Consider the following 19,572-nt stretch of genomic DNA (forward strand, 5'->3'; position numbering starts at 1 on the left):
ATGTTAAAAAGCTAATAATATTTTCGAAGTTAAGGACTGTATGGACAATACTTGGAAGAAAAAACCTGAAGGTATGATCAGTAGGACCTATTCTGTCCTGGCTGACAGATAGCGAACAAAGTTGAGAGACTCAGTAGTTCCGTCTGAAGATGCTTTACTGAATCTTCTCAATACGTTTTTTGTAAAACTGCAACACAATGAAATATACACAATGTTACAATTAAAATATGAATGAAAATAAATATATGCAGCAACACTGGTCACACTTTCCTTCTTCCTTTTCAGGTTGTAAATCAGGTAAGTACATCACACTTAAATAAAGCAAACACATCTTTTACAGTATGCTTCTGCATGTAAGTAACAGCATAAACACAATTAACAGCAATACTGGTTCACACATAAACATAGCATACAACACAACAGGTTTAACAATGAACTGAATTAGCCATAGCAGCTAAACTAGCCTCTTGCTAGCGGTTAGCTTCGCGATTAGCATTAGCATCGTTAGCACGGTTTTCGTGACTCAAAATAAACGTCCTAAACACCATCTTCAAATTCACAGTGCCACAAAACAACTAAATTAATCATTGCATCCATACTCACTGTTGGTTCCACTCCAAGACTCAGACAATCAACTTTCTGTGGTGGAGCACTTGCAACGTATGCCTTAACACTGACACTGCCTGGTCCTTAAAGCTGCAGTAACTAAAAATCACCACCAGGGGGAACTTAACCTTTCAGTCACTGCCAGGAGTCAGAACAGGACCTTTTGATGGTTGGATGGAGTTTATTTTTTCTGCAGTGTTTGAGTAAAGTGATTGAATTTTATTTAAAACAAAAATTCCTTCAAATTCAGATTTTTTTTATTTAATGTCAAACCAAGTGTTGTAGTATAACCAGCAGGAGACAACTGATGGCTCCAGTGATTTTGGTGACACTACAAAGTATAAGAGTGAAGTTACTGAATTTTATGACTAATAAAATAATAATAAAATAATGAAAATTCCTTCAAATTCAGATTTTTTTTTATTTAATGTCAAACCAAGAGTTGTAGTATGACCAGTAGGAGTCAATTGAAGGCTCCAGTGAATGTGATGACACTACAGTACATAAGAGTGAAGTTATTGAATTTTATGACTAATAAAATAATAAGAAAATAATAAAAATTCCTTCAAATTCAGACTTTTTTTATTTAGTGTCAAACCAAGAGTTGTACTATGACCAGTAGGAGACAACTGAAGGCTCCAGTGATTTTGATGACACTACAGTGCATAAGAGTGACGTTATTGAATTTTATGACGGATAAAATAATAATAAAATAATGAAAATTCCTTAAAATTCAGATTTTTTATTTAGTGTCAAACCAAGAGTTGTAGTATGACCAGCAGGAGACGATTGATGGCTGCAGTAAATTTGGTGACACTACAGTGTATAAAAGTTAAGTAATTGAATATTTGTGTAGTGTCTCTCTTCGCTGTTGCAGCGGTTTTGCTATTTGCAGACGGTCCCTGTTCACTCGTTGCACAGCCAGCTGCTCATAGACATCAATGTTATTTCTGCAGCTTGAAAGACAGCGACTTTTGATAAAACTGGCCTTGTAGCACATTGTCTAGCTTACAACGATGGGAAAGAGGCATTGTTTATGTTTTTACAACGTATATCTCATGAGTTATTGATGCCGGAAGTCCGAATCTGTGAATATCTTGCCAACTTTACCTAACGGGAAGACCGTCTGATACTGAACCCAGGTACAGTGGAGTCCAGCAGTTTGAGCTCCTCCAGACAGACAGATAGACAGACAGACAGTAGTTGCTCTGAACCATGACTGAAGCAGACCTATACACGCTGTATAAGGGCGTTTATGTGCCGACATGTGTGCATCCTCCTCAGAGCCTGCAGTACTACGAAGAGTTCACCTTCCGTCCAGATGATATCCTCATTGTAACGTATCCAAAGTCAGGTGAGTTATCGGCTAATTTATGCACCTAAACAAACAGCGCTGTTAGCTTCACGTACTCCTGTTCGAGACCTTAAAAACAACTTTTAGTAACTTCTACGACTTAATAGTGTGAGTTTTCTTTTGTCCAGTTCCGTATCTTGTTGTACATATGAACTGTGAGTAGTATTGGCTACATACTGTTTTAGCACACATCAGGTGAAGTAAGCTAACAAACGAGTGCTCTACTGTTAGCCTTATAAGACCCATTCAGTCTCTTCCGAAAAGTCTCGGTCGGTCCTCGGAACTTTTCCGGTTCACTTTGGTATACATTCGTTGCTGGTATGGGTCTTTTCAGGCGATTTAGTGGCAGTGAGAGAAATCACAAGTCCTATCCTCTAACCGAGAATCCAATAGATCAGAAATGATGCAGCTCAGTTTGTGAAAGTCCAGTCTGATAATGAGTGTTTCATGTTTTGTCTTGAAGGCATTGACGTGAAAAGAGAAACTATATTCACTGCAGTGGACACTGAGAGTGGGCTGTACATTTTTATCACATGTAGTGTTAGCAATTTTTTCGAAAGAGTGATAGAAAATGGGAAGTAATGCAACCTCAAACTGGATGTGAACCACACAAAAAAGAACTGCAACATCCAATTTATTGTGTGGTTTCTTTTCAGCTGTATATTTTCCATAAAGCGTACAATTCAAGTGGCATAGAGGTTATTGTACATTGACAGCATTTTCCATTTAGGAGGGATAAACCTAAGAGATAAATGAAAAGACAGATGAATAGAAAACATGCATAAGTTGCTACTGTAGCTAAACATTTCAGACAAGCTTGTTTCCTCTGTGTAGGTACAACTTGGATGCAGGAGATCGTCCCTCTGATTATGAGTGGAGGCGATCCAGCCTCTGTTGAGACTCTTCCTAACTGGGACCGTGTTCCCTGGCTGGAGGAGCAGCGAGCCTGCATCCTTAACCTTGAAGAGAGGCCATCTCCACGCATGTTTGCAACACACTTCCACAACAATATGATGCCTCCATCTTTTTTTAAAGTAAAGCCAAAGGTAAATCTGCTACATTGTAGTCGTATTACATAGTGTCACAGATAATTAAGGCATTTAGGATGACTGTTATGTTTCCTTCAATAGAAGATATGATCAAAAAGTTCCAAGAGTGTTTGTGTTGCGCATGCGTATAGGGAGACAGTAACCTTGGTCCAACATATCTGAGCAGTAACTTTCATGAGTCAGGATACCACTTGACATCCTGCTATAAACTTTGGTATCTGTTTTTCACATTTTATGTGACTACTTTAAAGGTACACATTTGCAATTTTGCCACAATCCTCACACTGAATTAGAGAGCAACAATCCCATTCTGTGTCACTCAGCTGCCTAGACGATCCAGTCGTCAGCAGGACAAAAATCATCCCTGGTGATGAGACCTCGGTCTGTGGCTCCCACCAAGTGAAGAAACAGTAGTTTCCACAGTGGTAGAGCCGTCTGCAGAACTGGAGACTGGATTGTCAGGTCCGGAGCACATTTGGAGCATGTTTGCTTAAACATGCCATCATTCTCTGCGAGTTCAGCCCACATGACAGGACTCTCAACTCTGAGTCCTACTGTAGTGTCTGTGGCGTCTGAGGGAGAACTTTGGATGCAAACAACCTGAACTGTGATGCCATGTCATGCAGTAGCTTCAGTTGCTCAATGTGCCTAGTCACAGTACAGTGACCTACCCTGCATGCTGTATTGGGCTCCCTGAGACTTTCTCTTCCTCAAAATTAATTTCAAGTTGAAGTATTGTTGTTTATGACACATTTTAGGAGACTGAGTGCATATTGTCATAGTGATTGAAGCACTGACATAATGGTACTCCCAAACGTAGCCATAGCACTGGAGAGCTGGATTGATGCACAAGGGACTATCATGAAGTAGATTACAACCAAATTTTATTGAGCTATGGGTTTTGATTTTTATAGGCAGTGTCAGAACTTTTTGATCACATCTCATACAATATATATGAAAAAAAACCTGAAAGTAATGTATGGCACAATAAGCTCACTGACTCAAACACACCTATGTTGTTGCATAACTAGAGCTTGAACTGCAGTCTGAGGCCTTGCCCACACGTAGCCGGGTATCTCACAAAACGAAGATATTTTTCTACGATTCGGCCTGTCATCCACACAAAAACGCAGATTTACGTCATCAAAAACGATTCTTTTTAAAAACTCCAACTAAAGTGAAGATTTGCGAATTCTCCGTTTTATGCGTCTGCATGTGAACATCAGTAACCGGGGTTTTGCGTTTCGAAACGCCACCGCCTGCGACAAAATATGTTCTTACGTCACATATGCGACCTGTGTTTACATTCGGTAACAGTATGGATGCTCTCACAAGGTTTTGGGCGCTGTTTCTTGTACAGGCGCTTTTTACTTGCTTGTTTTTACAAGCCCAGATACTGCTCCACATTCAACAAGACAGGCGAAGGACGACGTTAAGGACGGTTATTCTCCACCACCTTGCTAGGATTTGGGGAACTACTGCCATCTAAAGGTCCGGCATGCTTATGAATGTGCTGAAAAACGCACTTATGCGGTTAGGTGTGGATGAAGTTTTTTTCTAAAAACGAGGTGGTGTGTACGTACGTTTTTTTCTAGATGGAGGGGACAGGATATTTGGTTTTACAAAAACCCTGCTACGTGTGGACAAGGCCTGAGTAACAAAAAAAAAAAAAATCCAATTTTACAAGTCATGTAAAACCACATGTAGTTGTAATTAAACAGAGTAGTTGTTACAGTGGATGCAGGCTTAAATGCAGGAAATGAGACTTTAGACCAAGGAGCAAATTAAAAAGGTTTTATTTAACAATTCAAGAAAAGATACAGAAACCACAACCGGAAACTGGAACTTAGTCGAACATGTGAAGGCATCCTTCGATACTCAGGACAGCTAGATTCTTCCAGTCGGGGAGGTGGACTAATTACAAGACAGAAAGTTATATTAGCAAAAACCCACATTTGGTAACACCAAGGCAGGAATAAATCAAGAAGTATAACAGAATATAACTTGACTCAGATATAGACCTACATATATTAACAGTAAGACAGGAAATATTTAGAAATACAGATTTAAGGAGAACCCTAAGAACTAGCAGACCTACATATGGAAAACCACAGCAAGAATATTCTAATCGAAAGAACGAACAGACAAATTGTGATAAACTACCAACTATGACTGAGGAATATGCATAAGCCACAATAGAACTACCAAGTCTAGTATTGCTCGAGAAGGAAGACTTAGCTGGCATGGATGTAACCAAATTAGGCCGGTGCATAGGTAGGTGGTTGTGGAGAGCCAGCGGTGGTGTGGCAGCTGTGGGTGGCAGTGACTGGATCAGCGGTGGCGTGACAGAACTCCAGCAGCTGGAAGCTGGCGGCTCCTTGCTGTCGAAGGTGGCTTGTAAACCAGGGTTAGTGGTTGGGCAACAGAGGCAGCGAGCGGGTGACAGACGTCCAAAGTTTAGGAATGGAGGAACCAAATCCGTGGGAAGACCACACGAGGAATAGCAGGAGGTTTTTAGGAAGAGTGAACCAGGAATCCAGGGAAACACAAGCAGGCAGGAGCAGGTCTGGAACACAGCAAAAATAAGATTACAAAAAAACCCCAAAAGCCAGAACTGAGCTGTGCACTGCACTAACGAGAGCACAATAATGGTCCAGCTCCAAATAATGAGTGGCATCAGCTTATATGGAGGAGCTGAAGTGGTTGATTAACTGCTCACACCTGCTTGTCAGAGCTCTCACTGATTAGTGATATGGATCACCTGCTGCCAGCCTCTGTGCCCAAGCAATTAGGGAAGGAAACCAAAACACACAGCAGAGGGAGAGAAAACTGTGGCTACCTGGCATCTGCAGCCGCGGTTGTGACAGTAAAATCACTGTTAAACTTGTTTGCTTCAACTGTGGTTGGCCTACTGTGAAAAGTGGAAGAGCCTACTATAAAAACAGGCCTGCCTCAACACGTCATGCAATCAGACAGAGATGTCAAGAAGAACTGACATTTCAAACAGAGTAGACTAGAATGTCTGAAGACTGGTTTAATGAGTGATTACTGAATGTCATATGATCATTGCAGGTGATATATGTCATGAGGAACCCCAAAGATGTGTTTACATCTTCCTTTCACTATTATGGGATGACCTCCTTCTTGGTGAAACCAGGCCCACAGAGCGAATTCCTCTGCAAGTTCCTCGATGGACAAGGTTGGTCTCATTGTCATACCTACAGTACGCAGTATTTGTGTATAATACAGTACAGTACGTTCCATTAACCTTCAAATGTATTTCACACTAAGTAACACCATTTAAGATAGATGGTGTCCAAAGAACATAACATTTTAAATGGGAAAAAATGTACCTTTGTATTAGATTTTACAAGGAATACTTTATTTTCCTTCCAGTTATGTTTGGCTCCTGGTTTGACCACGTAAAGGGCTGGCTGAATGCTGAAAATAAGGACCACATACTCTACATCTCATATGAAGAGCTGATAATGGTGAGACCTAGTACAAAATATTTTTTTCCTTTTAGATCTTTGACAATTTTTAATGAGTTAATATCAGTTCACCATGAATATGAGCCTGAGCTGAGGGTTCTGTGTGTGATGCAGGAGCCTGAAGTGACTCTGTGGCAAAAATCTCATCAGTTCTTGGAGAAATCTCTGGGACGCTGAGGTGATTAGCGAATAGATTAGCCTGACACGATATGGATGTTCAAGAACATAGAAGTCGAAAACAACATTTCAACGGACTCTGCAGTTCCTCGTGAATTCATGGACCAGAAACAAGAAATCTGAATTCCTCAGAAAGTGAGGTTTCAGTAAATGACATTTCCAAGGCGTTGGGGGTGACCACTCTGCTACTGGGATGTTAGTTCTTCCATGAGTTGAACATCAGTATTGGTATTTAAAAAACAAATTCCCAAGAATGATTAACCTAGCACAATCTACTATACAAAACACTTCATGCAATTCATAGAATTGTTTGCTGTATTTCTTGAAAGCAAAACCATCAAGTAAAGCAAGGATTGGACAGTTGTAATTAAGGGCATTAATGACTAGCAGTTAATTAATTTTCATTAGCTCACTGAAAATATATTAACCGATAAGGCAGAACACGAAGGTCATGCATTACGGAAAATGTATATTAGCTGTAGTACCTGGTTACACCACCAGCTGGAGCCTTTTACTGTTTATCACTGGGGAAACTTGATGAGGCGGTCACTTGGATTTCTTTGTTGGTGAGCAGACAGCATTGGGTGGGTTTGCTAGCAAAAAGGCCGCCGTGACAAAGTCTTTTGTGATCGTTATCAGCTACCTGCAAGAGATCATGTATTGAAATGTGCTGTAGTTTCCTCAGACAGTGCTCTTACAGCCTGAGGCACATGCAACCTGACTTAATGACAAATATCCTATCCGCTATTGAAAGTATATATATCATCTTATTAAATGGTGTGTGCAGTACTCACTTCGTGTTATTAATTGAGCATTTTATGATTGACAAAGTAGCTGCATCTTGTTTAAATAAATAGTATGAAATTTGCATCCCAAGTTGTAATCTAAATCCTCTCTGATATGTTGTTTTCAGGAATTGCTGAGAGACTGGAAAAATCTGCTAACAGCATCAGAAGCAAAACACTTTGATGCCGGTTTACAAAGACGAAATTGAAAAATGTCAAATATATAAGTTTGTATGGGATTAATAGAAATCTCATGAAATGCACCAAATTATACCAAAATATACTAAAACCTGCAAAGAAGTTTTGGCTGCCTGCCATTTACTGAAAGTGGTTATTGGGTTTGTGTAAAGGGCGTACTGAGTATTTGTATCATCAGTCAATAGATTTGCACTGACTGTACTGAAAAACCATGATGAATGCACGTTTTCTCACTGTAAACACTGTCATCTGTGTCCATGATGACATTTTTTGCTGAACTTAAACATCACAGCAACAAAAACTTAATCGTATGTTTGTCGCTTTCTTCCAACCAACCAAAGGGACTTTTATTTTTAATATCAAGAGACTTTAGTTCTGTTGAGAGGTCAATTGCTGTTATTTACTTTTATATCAACAGTATGAGTGTGCCATACATTATTTACATACATTGTTGTTAGTATGAAAACATTGAATGGACAGTTGAAACCTGCAATATAAACATAGTATAGCAGTCTGTTTTATAATAAATGCAATTGCTGTATTTGTACTCACATTGTCTGAACAAATACACAGAGCAATAAAAAGTTCATTTACGGGGTTAACTGCTTTTGTTGCACCATAAAACGTTATTTGTAAATGGTCATTTATTAATTGAACAAAAGTGAATAAAATTGCTTTTATAAAATGGTATTGAGTTGCATCTTAGTCCAGTCACGTTCATTGGCAATGGTCGTCCCAAAGACAGTTCTTATCTCTGGAAACTGTCACCGTTGCCTTATTCCATTTCAAAGTTAGTATCTCCATTTTGTTGTCACATTCTGCTTTCTATTTATCATACTTTAAGGAATATCTACAAGTCCATAGAACACTTGCACTCAGAGAGCACAGTACTCCGTCAGGGCTGCTCAGTCTTTGTATCATTTCCGACGGATAAAATCTTTAATTAACAATGATCTTGCGCAGAGCACATGCCTGTGTTGTGCATGTATACATTACTTAGGGATACCGAATCGTGTGACCTAAATATGTAGTGGGTGGCGGAATTGATTTAACTCAGAAACACCCCCACAATTTAATTGATTGTTCCTTGCATGATATCCGACGGACAAGTCCCAATAACTCTGCAACGGTCGATTTTTAGTAGGATTGCAGTCATGTGATCGTCAGCAGGCAGCTGACGTAGTGTTTACTGGTAGTCATAGTTACAGTGGCGGCACTCCCGTTATCTCACAATGATACAGAAATCTTTAACAAATCCATGGATCCAGACTATAAGCTGCATCACTGCCAAAATCTAACCATTTGGTGCCATGTCATTTCTGACCTTCCCTGAAAATTTCATCCAGATCTGTTAGTCTGTTTTTGAGTAATGTTGCGAACAGACATACAGACACCCATCATCCAAAAAGTAATAATCACCTGTCCCTCAACAATGCCACAAATATCTTCCAAAACATTGTAGTTTCTGCCTGATGCCACAAGGAAGGAGCTTAGGATGGAACTTAAGGAAGGACCCACAAATTTGTTCTCATAACAATAATAACAATAATTCATATACTATTAATATATAATATATTATTAATAATAATAATAATAATAACAACAACAACAACAACAACAACTATTATTATTATTATTATTATTATTATTATTATTATTATTATTGTTGTTGTTGTTGTTGTTGTTGTTGTTGTTGTTGTTGTTGTTGTTGTTATTATTGATTAAGTCCATCAACAGAAAATTAATTACCAGATATTTCAACTGTAGGTTTTGTAATTTTCTATCATTTTTTTTTAAAATGAGACTTTCCTGGAATCCACAAAATCCCACATGGTTTCACAAGAGCAACAGTATCAAGACACAGAGAAAAAATGAAGTTTCTGAGTTCATGCTGAACAGTTGACATCAGCAGAACTTCAGGTGAAGCTCGAAGAACCGAGGTACCACAATGCTGCTGCTGTTTCTTCATTTTTTGACAAGAAATATCTTGTCAGCTTTTTGGACCAGCTCTAATTTTCCACCCTAAATTATATGTTGTTATATGTAAGACAATCATATTTATTTCAAATACCAATTCTCATTTATTTCATTACAGACATCAATGGACTGATTGTTGTATAAAATGTCAGGAAGCAGGTAAACCTCAGTCAGAATACCTGAGGTGATGTCCTCAGCTGTTTTGCTTTGTGCAAGACTCAAAGAGACTCAGTTCATTGTCAGAGAAATTCTTCCTATTTCATGTTGTCAGATGGAAAAGGGAATGCATTTTATTTTGAATGACTGTTGAAATAATATCTCTGTGCCAAATTATTTATTTCATCTCCTAAAGCTGATTTCTAACTATTGTAACTGAGCAGAGCTTCTTTTTTTATTTATTTTTTTACTATTTTCTCTTCCTTGGTAGTTTCTAATGTGTATTTTTCAATCAAGTGCAGTGTTCAGAACTATATTCCCTCCAGATCTGCTTGTGACCACATCTTTAACAGACCGTATGCATCCTCTGAGCACATGAGGATGTAAAACACATGTACATAGCAGCTTTTTGATGATTCTTGTTTGACTCTTGACCAAGCTGATCAGGTGTCTCACAGCAGCAGGCGTTAGTGTTTTCTTCATTGATCATGACCGTGGCACAACTGTCGTGCACTTTATACTTAAAAAAATATTGTTTGGACAGATATTACTTTTGAACAGACAAATTTTAAGTTATCTAAGTGGTTAGATTAAAGAAACCAGCAAACTTGCCTTTATATGGGAGAATATGGAAGCATTGGCACCACCGAGTGGCTGGAGGCCTATATATCCTCGTCTTCCATATTAATCAAGATAAATAAATACAGCTAAGTAGACAGACTTTGTAAAGAATAATCCTTCTAACTTAAAATGACAATTGGTATGAATATAGCTGAAGTTCTAATAGCTTCAATGTCTTCAGTCAGTGAGAGCTTTGGTCAGCACACTGTACATTGAGATGACTTATGAAAAAACAAGTCCTGATGCAATGAGACTCACACTGAGTGAAAGAGGACAAAAATGCCTACATGTTTATGTAGAAAGTGTTCATGTAGAGTAGGAATTGTGAGAAGGAGACAAGTTTAATTGCACATTTTAATAAAAACTTTTCTGGTCAAAATGTATGTCTGAACAAAAAATCTGAATTTTCTGAAAAAAAATATCACAAAACTTAGACTGTGACTGTGTAAAAACTTTAAAAGATATCAAAAATGGTTCTAGACAAATAGCAATCAAAGCCTTGTGACCTGTTTAAACTTTGAATATAGTCCTACTGTGAAGTATGCCAGAGCTACAGGGTTCCAAAGATGGCTGGGCTTTGGCAGTTGTCCGGTCGACTTTCCATTCATTACAATGTGAATTTTTAACTTAGTTTTTTAGAAATTTTTTTTTGAAAGAATTTCATTTAAAAAAAAATGTACAGCAAGTCACTACCAAAATTCATAGCACACCATTCTCAATCAAGCTACACTTTTTGATACAGAATTTTTACAGATTTCCTCAAAGCAGTAGAAATTAGACCAGAAGAAGAATCTATGAGAATAAGCCAGAGGAATAGTTTTTACTAGATTCAGTCCTTTTGTCACACCCTCCACCTCAGCTGCAAGGTAGTGTCAGATCCTCCTTCCCTTGCCCCGTCTCTCTCCCTCTCCTAGGTGAGCGTTGTGTGTGGCATGCGGATGGGTGCTGGGCACTAGTTCTCTCTCTGTTCCAGTTTGGATTCCTGCTTGCTCATCCTGTCCTGCCTTGATCTCCAAGGATCACCACAGACTTCAGTCAACCACCACAGCACCAGCCAAGACGCCAACCCATGCAGCGCCTGTCCAAACTCCGATCACCATCAGACCACACGTCACCTCACCCGCTCTATACTCCTGTCACCAGTTCTTAACCTCGGAAGTTAAGTTCTGTTCTGTTCCTAGAATGCCTGGTTAGTTTTCTGTGTTCCCACTGTTCATGGTAGTTTTGCTTTGCACTGAATTATTGGTAGTTGTTTTATTCTTGTACCTGTTCTTTTTTTCCCCGCTTTCCTGCCTTGGTAGTACCAAGTTTGAGTCAGTTTTGCTAATCCATTGTTCTTGTGTATTGAATTTGGTTAGAAAAACCCACCGGTCCTTGGGGTGGGTAATTTCCACCCCAAGGACCCCGGTCCAGGGGCCCTGTTCTGTTCTAGCACTCAGTATTTTACCATCCTGTTTTGGTGATCTCTTGTATGTCACATCCTGTTGTTTTTATGTATTCTGTAATAAGTCTTTACTCCAAGCACAAGTCTGTCGCTTCTCTGTTGCCCTGCATCTGAATCTCGGCGTCGTAACACTTTATGCATTGGCACACTTAATAATCTCTTCAGGGAAGATGAGGAGACACTAAGGATTGCTACTCATGTTGACAAAAAGCACCTAATATGTAGCTAACTTCATTCATTGCAATCTTACTTTTTCCAGTCATGTGAAAGAAATGACAGTCAACCTTTTACTTTCACAAAAACAGCCAAGCTTAAGGCCTCATGTCAAAACAGTGATCTAGAAGAATTTAGTCATATTTGCATCTTTAGCAGGGTTCACTGCTGTAGTAGTCTTTCTTCCTTCCTTGCATCTTCCTTAAGAAGCCCTCAAACAACTTCCTTTTGTGTAAAATTCAACTGCTGGGGTCCTTCCAAAAACCAAAAGAAATGAGTCAGATTAATCTCCATAGTTATGCTCTAAGGTCTTAATATTAGTAACATTAAGTTCTGTAATTAGGGTCTCAGCTGTTATACAGTTGCAAAGGGAAAAAGTATGTGAACCCTTTGGGATTGCTTGGATTTCTGCATGAATTGATCATAAAATGTATTCTGATTGTCATCTAATTCACAACAATGGACAAACACAGTCTGCTTCAAATAATACCGTGCAAAAATGATGTTTTAATATTTTTACTGAACACAACATGTTAACATTCACAGAGCAGGGTGGAAAAAATGTGAGCCTTTGGATTTAATAACTGGTTGACTCTCCTTTAGTAGCAAGAACCTCAACCAAATGTTTGCTGTAGTTGCAGATCAAACCTGCACAACAGTCAGGAGTAATTCTGGACCATTCCTCTTTACAAAACTGTTTCAGTTCAGCAATATTCTTGGGATGTCAAGTGTGAATCGCTCTCTTGAGGTCATGGCACAGCATCTCAATCGGGTTGAGGTGAGGACTCTGACCAGGCACTGCAGAAAGTGTATTTTCTTTTGTTGAAGCCAATCTATTGTTGATTTATTTCTATGGTTTAGCTCGTCCTGTTGCATCACCCATCCTCTGTTGAGCTTCAGTTGGCGGACAGATGGTCTTATGTTTTCCTGCAAAATGTCTTGATAAACTTGGGAATTCATTTTTGTCTGACAGGAATTTGTCCAGCCCCTAAGGCAGCAAAGCCTCCTCAAACCATGATACACCCTTCCCCGTATTTCACAGTTTTGATGCTGGTGTGCTGTGCCTTTTTTTCCCCTCCACACATTGCATGCTCCTTCCAAACAACTAAATTTTTGGTTTCATCTGTCCACAGAATATTTTGATAGTAGTGCTGTGGAATATCCAGGTGCTCTTTTCCAAACTTCAAACATGGAAACAATGTTTGTTTTTTTGGGACTGCAGTGGCTTCCTCTGGTGTCCTCCCATGAACTGCATTCTTGTTTAATGCTTTACTTATTGTAGATTTGTCGACAAAAATGTTAACATGTGGCAGAGATTTCTGTAAGTCCTTAGCTGACATTCTAGGATTCTTCTTCACCTCACTGAGCATTCTATGCTGTGCTCTTGCAGTCATCTTCAGGATGACTATGCCTAGGGAGAGTAGCAACAGTGCTGAACTTTCTCCATTTGCAGACAGTCTGTCTTACCATGGACACATGAACATCAAGGCTTTTCGAGATACTTTGGTAACCATTTCCAGCTTCATGCAAGTCAACAATTCTTAATCGTAGGTTTTCTGAGAGCTCTTTTGTGCGAGGCATGGTTCACATAAGGCAATGCTTCTTGAGAACAGCAAACTCAGTGTCAGGCCTGCTGCTGAGGCCTAGATAGTGCTCTCCCCTTCCCCCACCCTTTCTTTTTCTCCTAGGTGTGCTTGGCACAGAGGCTGCAGCGGCAGGTGATTGTGATCAGCAATCAGCATCAGCCGATGCAGGAGCAGGTGGAACGCATCCAATCAAGAGCCACTCCTGCTGCAATAAAATCAGACGCCACTCACCATTCCATGCTGGACCTGTGATTCTATCAGTAGTCAGTTCTCTGCACTGTTCTTTCCAGCCGCTGAAACCTTTTGGAACTCTTGGTAATTTTGTCTTTGTTCTCTTCCAATCTGGATTCCATCTGCTCCTGCTCCGTTCCACCTGGTTCCTCCGACTCCGTGGCTCAAACACCTGTAACCATATTCCCTCCACCTGTGCTGGCAACTCAACTTGGATTCACTCACCTGTACCATTCACTGTCACTGGCGTCTCCTGTCACAAACCTGTAGTTTAGTCTACTAGTTGTTGTATTCTTGCATAGCTTACAAGTTAGTATTCGTAACTTTGTTTCTTATTACTCATGTATTTCTCTGTATCTTTCTTGCCTGGGTTTTAACCTCCATGAGCTAGCGTATTCTACTTAATGTAATTATTCCACCCGCCTGCTAGTGGTCTTCCTGAGTCAGCCTGTGTCTGTAGGATCTAGTTTTATTTGGCATTTCCGGTTGTAGTCTTCCAGTTGGGTTTTGTAGTCCTATTCTGTTAACATCTGTAAAATTCTTGATTCTTTATACTCCTGTCTGTCATCTCATTTCCTGCGCCTGAGCCTCTTGGAAACCGTAACACTCGGAACTGGTGTGTGTGTTTTTTTTTTTTTTTTTTTATAGGGCAGAGTAGCTTTAACCAACACCTTCAATCTCATCAAATTGATTGGACTCCAGGTTGGCTGACTCCTGGCTGCAATTAGCTCTTGGAGAAGTCATTAGCCCAGGGGTTCACATACTTTTTCCATTCTGCACTGTGAATGTTTACATGTTGTATTCCATAAAAAACATGAAAACATAATTTTATGTATGGTATTAGTTAAAGCAGACTGTGTTTGTCTATTGTTGTGACTCAGATGAAGATTAGCATCCATTTATGCAGAAATCCAAGTAATCCCAAATGATTCACATACTTTTTCTTGCAACTGTATATGTTGCAGTCAGGTAAAGGAGTATTTTATATCATTTTTGTAGGGTTTTAATCCCTAATTTGTTATTACTCAGGTAAAATCACACCATTAACACTTTAATAATATAAACCTCAATATCTAAATTGGCAGGGTTAAATTGTAGTGCCAAATAATGCTCCATGTGGCAAATAAAAGACAAGACTTGGCTTTAGCATTGTTTTATCCTTGATGAAAGGAAGGAGATAATGCCAACCTACAGTCAGCAGCAACATTCAAAGCAATGCTCCCTCTGTGGCAGACCTGAATCACTGGTGTATGATTACATGTCTTAGTATGAGTGCTGTTGGATTCTCTTACCAAGATGTTTGTATTTACTTCAGTCTGCATGAATCTCCTTCACATCTATGACTTGTGATGTTTTCTCTTCAGGTCAAGGAAAAGTGCTTAAGAAAAGATATAAGCCATTTAACTGTATTGAAGGAAACTCACTCTGTGTCCTCTGAAGTTTGCTGTAATGAGTTGTGTACTAGTATTCTGTTATGCGGTGGGTTTACCAACACAGTCTGCAAAGGTAAGCCAACCCCAAACATTTGCAGAGTACACATTTTAAAGTGATGGTCAGAGGGTAGGGAGGGGCTGTATGTAAATACCAAAGTGAATAGTGGTTGGTATGCATATAGCTGCTAATCAGTGAGAGAGGGTAAGAGAAAAAGAACAAGAGGTGATTGAATAAAGGAGTCTGGTAGACAACAAAAGGTATCATGATCCATAAATAACAAATGGGTAATGGAATGAAGGGTTAACATTAGGACATGACTGTAGAAAATCGATGTGCTATTTCATCATCAGTCGCTACCCTAGAAACAAGAATACTTAAAAGCAAACTGTTTTGAGGTGCTTTTTGTCACCTGATCTGCTGTATCTGGACCATCTGTAGTTATGCTGCAAGAGGCCTCTCACTACTGGAGGACCTGTTAAGCCTTAATTATACTCTTGGGGATGTGCATACAGACAGCTACAGACACTACAACTGATTGGTGTTGTTACTCTCCAGTCTGCTTGGAGGACTTGGTTGTATACATGTACATTAGATTGCATCTCCATGTTCTGCACTCTACTGCCATTGTAGTGTAGCTTCTGCATGGTCAGAAAGTTTGGGCTTGACGTCCATGGAAACTTGGCGGACCCTTGCGTAGGTGGGAAGTATATCCCCACCTTTATGACACACCAATCTCCCCTACTCTCCTCTCTTTGACTGCCCATGCATTTAAAATTAACTTTGTGTTTTCTCTCTCCCGTAGTTCTGCCATCTCCGTCCTCTCTCTTCCTGTACTTCTCTGCAGATACAATATGGACCTACTTAGTGTTGACTGTTTTTTTCTTTCTGGTTGACCTTTAACTGATTAACCCTTGTACGGTGTTCGGGTCTGTGGGACCCGTTTTCATTTTTGTATCAAAGAAAAGTAATACAATAATTTTTTATTTCAAACTCAGACTCATTGGCCTTGGCTCATTTCCTGTGAAGAACATATATCACAACACATTTTCAATGACTGCACACCGTACACCCCCCGGACACATTTATATGTTCGGGTCCACTGGACCCAGAGCCAATGAAAGTGTGTAAATTTTAGGTTCTGTGTACCTTCACTCTGTCCTCCTCCTTTCTGGGCCTCTCTCTCACTCTGTGTGTGTGTGTGTGTGTGTGTGTGTGTGTGTCTGTCTGTCTGTCTGTCTGTCTGTCTGTCTGTCTGTCTGTCTGTCTATCTGTCTGTCTGTCTGTCTGTCTGTCTGTCTGTCTGTCTGTCTGTCTGTCTGTCTGTGTGTGTGCGTGCGTGCGTGCGTGTAGATGTGTAGGTGTGTGTGTGTGCGTGCGCATGTGTGTGTTTGTGTGACAATATTGGAATTGTCCCTCCTGCTGTTCCCGCGAAGGGTTGCAGCATTGTTGTAAAATTCAAGCACCAACACCCTCTCTCTTTCGGGAACAAATTTTTATTTCCTCATACTCTGTCCCAGCTGCAAACTGGGGCCGGGACACAATAAATATAGCTTTGCCAGTGTGATTCCTTATTACAACTGATCAAGATGGCCAAAAGATTCTCTGCTCAGAGGGCCTTGCAACTGATTTTGGAAGAGAGGGAAGCATTTGATAATGACGTAGAGGAAGAGATTTCAGAATCTGAGGATCACATTTCTGAAAAATCAGGGTCTGACAGTGACTTTGAAGAAGAGAATGAGATTGAGCATCAGCTAGCTCCAAAACAAAGATGAGCCACAGGACCAGTCCATCAGCAGCCAGTCCAGGACCAGCCAGTCCCAGGACCAGAACAAGCCCATCAGCAGCTAGCAAGTGAAGAAATATGGATGTCAGTAAATGATAAAATTGAATGGTCTTCTTGCCCAAGAAATGGGCCACTCCGCATGGCTGCCAAGGTGATAAGGATGTAACCAGGGCCAACACGTATGGCAGTTACTCACGTGGAGAATATCAAGTCTTCTTTTGAGCTTTTCATCATGGATTCCATCCAGAAAATTATTCTGGATTGCACTAATTTAGAAGGAAGACTTGTTTTTGGAGAGAGGTGGAGGGAGATAGACCAAACCCATTTACATGTTTATTTTGGGGTTCCTATCCTTGCTGGAGTTCTCAGGTCTAAAGGAGAATCCACAGAATCCCTCTGGGATGCAGAAACTGGCAGAGAACTTTTCTGTGCAACAGTGTCTCTGGAAAACTTCCACATAATTTCCAGGATCTTCCGGTTTGATAGCCAAGACGACAGACCACTTTGATAGCAGAGACAAGCTAGCTGCCATCAGGACAGTGTGGGACAAGTGGGTGCACCGCCTCCCACTGTTTTACAACCCTGGGCCTAATGTCACTATGATGAGCAGCTGATGCCATTTTGGGGCCGCTTCCCCCTTCAGACAGTATATACCACCTAAATCTGCAAAATATGGTATAAAGATCTGGGCTGTCTGTGATGCCACTTGCATCAAGTACAAGAAGTACATATGCAGCACACACACAGTATAACTCTGCCCCACACATATAGGCTGGCATGAAAAGACAATGTGTTCAATGGGGCTGATGTGTTGTCTTGACTGACATGGTTACTGTACGTGTCAAGCTTGTGTTGCATAAATTGACCTGAATGGGTTAAATTTCTAATGAAGTTCAAAAAAACAAAAGTCATTAGTTATGAAAAACCTTCCTTCATTTGTAAATGTGTTTAATTTTTCTACTCTCACTGTGATTAGAATTGATTTCCTTTTTTTTTATTACATTTTATCAATGAAACAAACAAAAAACGAGTAGCACTTTAATTCATAAATGTGATCTAACAAAGGTGAAGAGCAAATATTTACCATTTACGTTGTTTATATTGCTTGTATTTGGACTGAGGAAAGCATCTATTGAGTATTTTAACATAAAATTATTTGATTGCGTTGAACTGAAAACCCCAAAATGCAACGAGTCCACCAGACCCGTGAACACTGGCTGTGTAACAAAAACATGAACACCACAAGAGGGTTAAGGCACATTCCTGTCCCACTGAATCTGGTTCTACCAGTTTTTTTCTCCCTACTGCTGCATAGTGCTTTTAGAAGGGTGGAGTTGTTGTGACTCCCTCTGTAAGATAGTGAGATTATGACCTTACTATATACATTTTCCTGAGATAACTTGTGATTTGGCGTTACCTACAAAAAAAAAAATAAAATCTCATCACTCCTCATGTTTCTGTGTTCTTTTGTCTTATCTGTAAAACACTTTACCTTGTGAGTGTGTGTGAACTGGGCTGTGAGCCATAGGTTAACTTGTCTTGTCCCGCCCAAGACTGTATCTCAGTTTAAACCAGTTTTGTTACAGTCGAGATGTGTGAGTGTATAAATGCTTCAACAAGGTCCACGGATACCTGTGCCTGTCTCATTTCCAGTTCTGGAAGACTTTTCCTTTCTATTCTGAACAATGACTGAGGCAGAGTTATACACAGTTTACAAGGGAATATATGTACCAGCACATCTGCACACTCCACAGAGTCTGAAATACTTTGAGGAGTTCTCCTTTCGGCCAGATGACATCCTCATTACAACATATCCAAAGTCAGGTAAGCATGAATTCTTTATTTTGAACTATCTTAACTCTGATCATAATAGGACTTATTATGACTGTCCTTAAACAAGGCTATAGGACTTCTTCTTTGCATTTCGAACACTATGTATGACATAACTTGACAATTATCACACAACTATGAGCACAAATAAGTATGCAATACAAAACATTTTAGTATTTAAAGCAGTCAATGTAATATAATACAGGGGAGAGCTATGAATTATAATTAGTGGCGTGAATGTATTATGTTTCTATCTCTAGCGATTTCAAAACAACTGATTTTCTACTTGCTCAGGTACATGTTTAAACCCATGATCTGGGAAAGGACTCACCCTTTTTTCTCAGCTTCCTCCAGCCTCTTGTAACTTGTATTAATTTTGACAGTAGTTTTGCCTTTCAGAAAGGTTTTTGATGCTGCAAAAGCTCACTTGTGTTTTTCAAATATTCAATATATTTACTAATCAATGTCTTTCTATTTACTTCAGTACTTGATGAATGAAGCAGAATTTTGATGTCCTGGAACTTTATTACTTGCATCTCCTGCCACTTTCTAATTCTAATTGTACTCTATGGCAATTCAGAGAAATATTGTGGTTTTTTTTTATTCCACTACAGTTATCGCAACTGTAGGGTGCTTG

General features: G+C 39.7%; 1 protein-coding gene and 1 pseudogene across 2 annotated transcripts in view; both read left to right on the forward strand.

Annotated features, from left to right (window-relative positions):
- The first annotated feature begins 1,523 nt into the window (after window positions 1-1,523).
- Window positions 1,524-7,705, forward strand: LOC111588292 (sulfotransferase 2B1-like; annotated as a pseudogene).
- A 10,963-nt stretch (window positions 7,706-18,668) lies between these two features.
- The window catches only part of LOC111588291 (sulfotransferase 2B1-like), a 33,672-nt gene continuing 32,768 nt past the window's right edge, over window positions 18,669-19,572 (forward strand). Inside the window, exon 1 of one of the 2 annotated variants that reach the window (XM_055004582.1) lies at window positions 18,669-18,929. In XM_055004582.1, the coding sequence (XP_054860557.1) occupies window positions 18,791-18,929 (139 nt within the window). In that variant the 5' untranslated portion in view covers window positions 18,669-18,790. The remainder of the gene's footprint in view (window positions 18,930-19,572) is intronic. The other variant, XM_023298579.3, reaches the window with a different exon arrangement.

This window comes from Amphiprion ocellaris, chromosome 18, assembly GCF_022539595.1.
Source record: "Amphiprion ocellaris isolate individual 3 ecotype Okinawa chromosome 18, ASM2253959v1, whole genome shotgun sequence".
Taxonomy (NCBI): Eukaryota; Metazoa; Chordata; class Actinopteri; family Pomacentridae; genus Amphiprion; species Amphiprion ocellaris.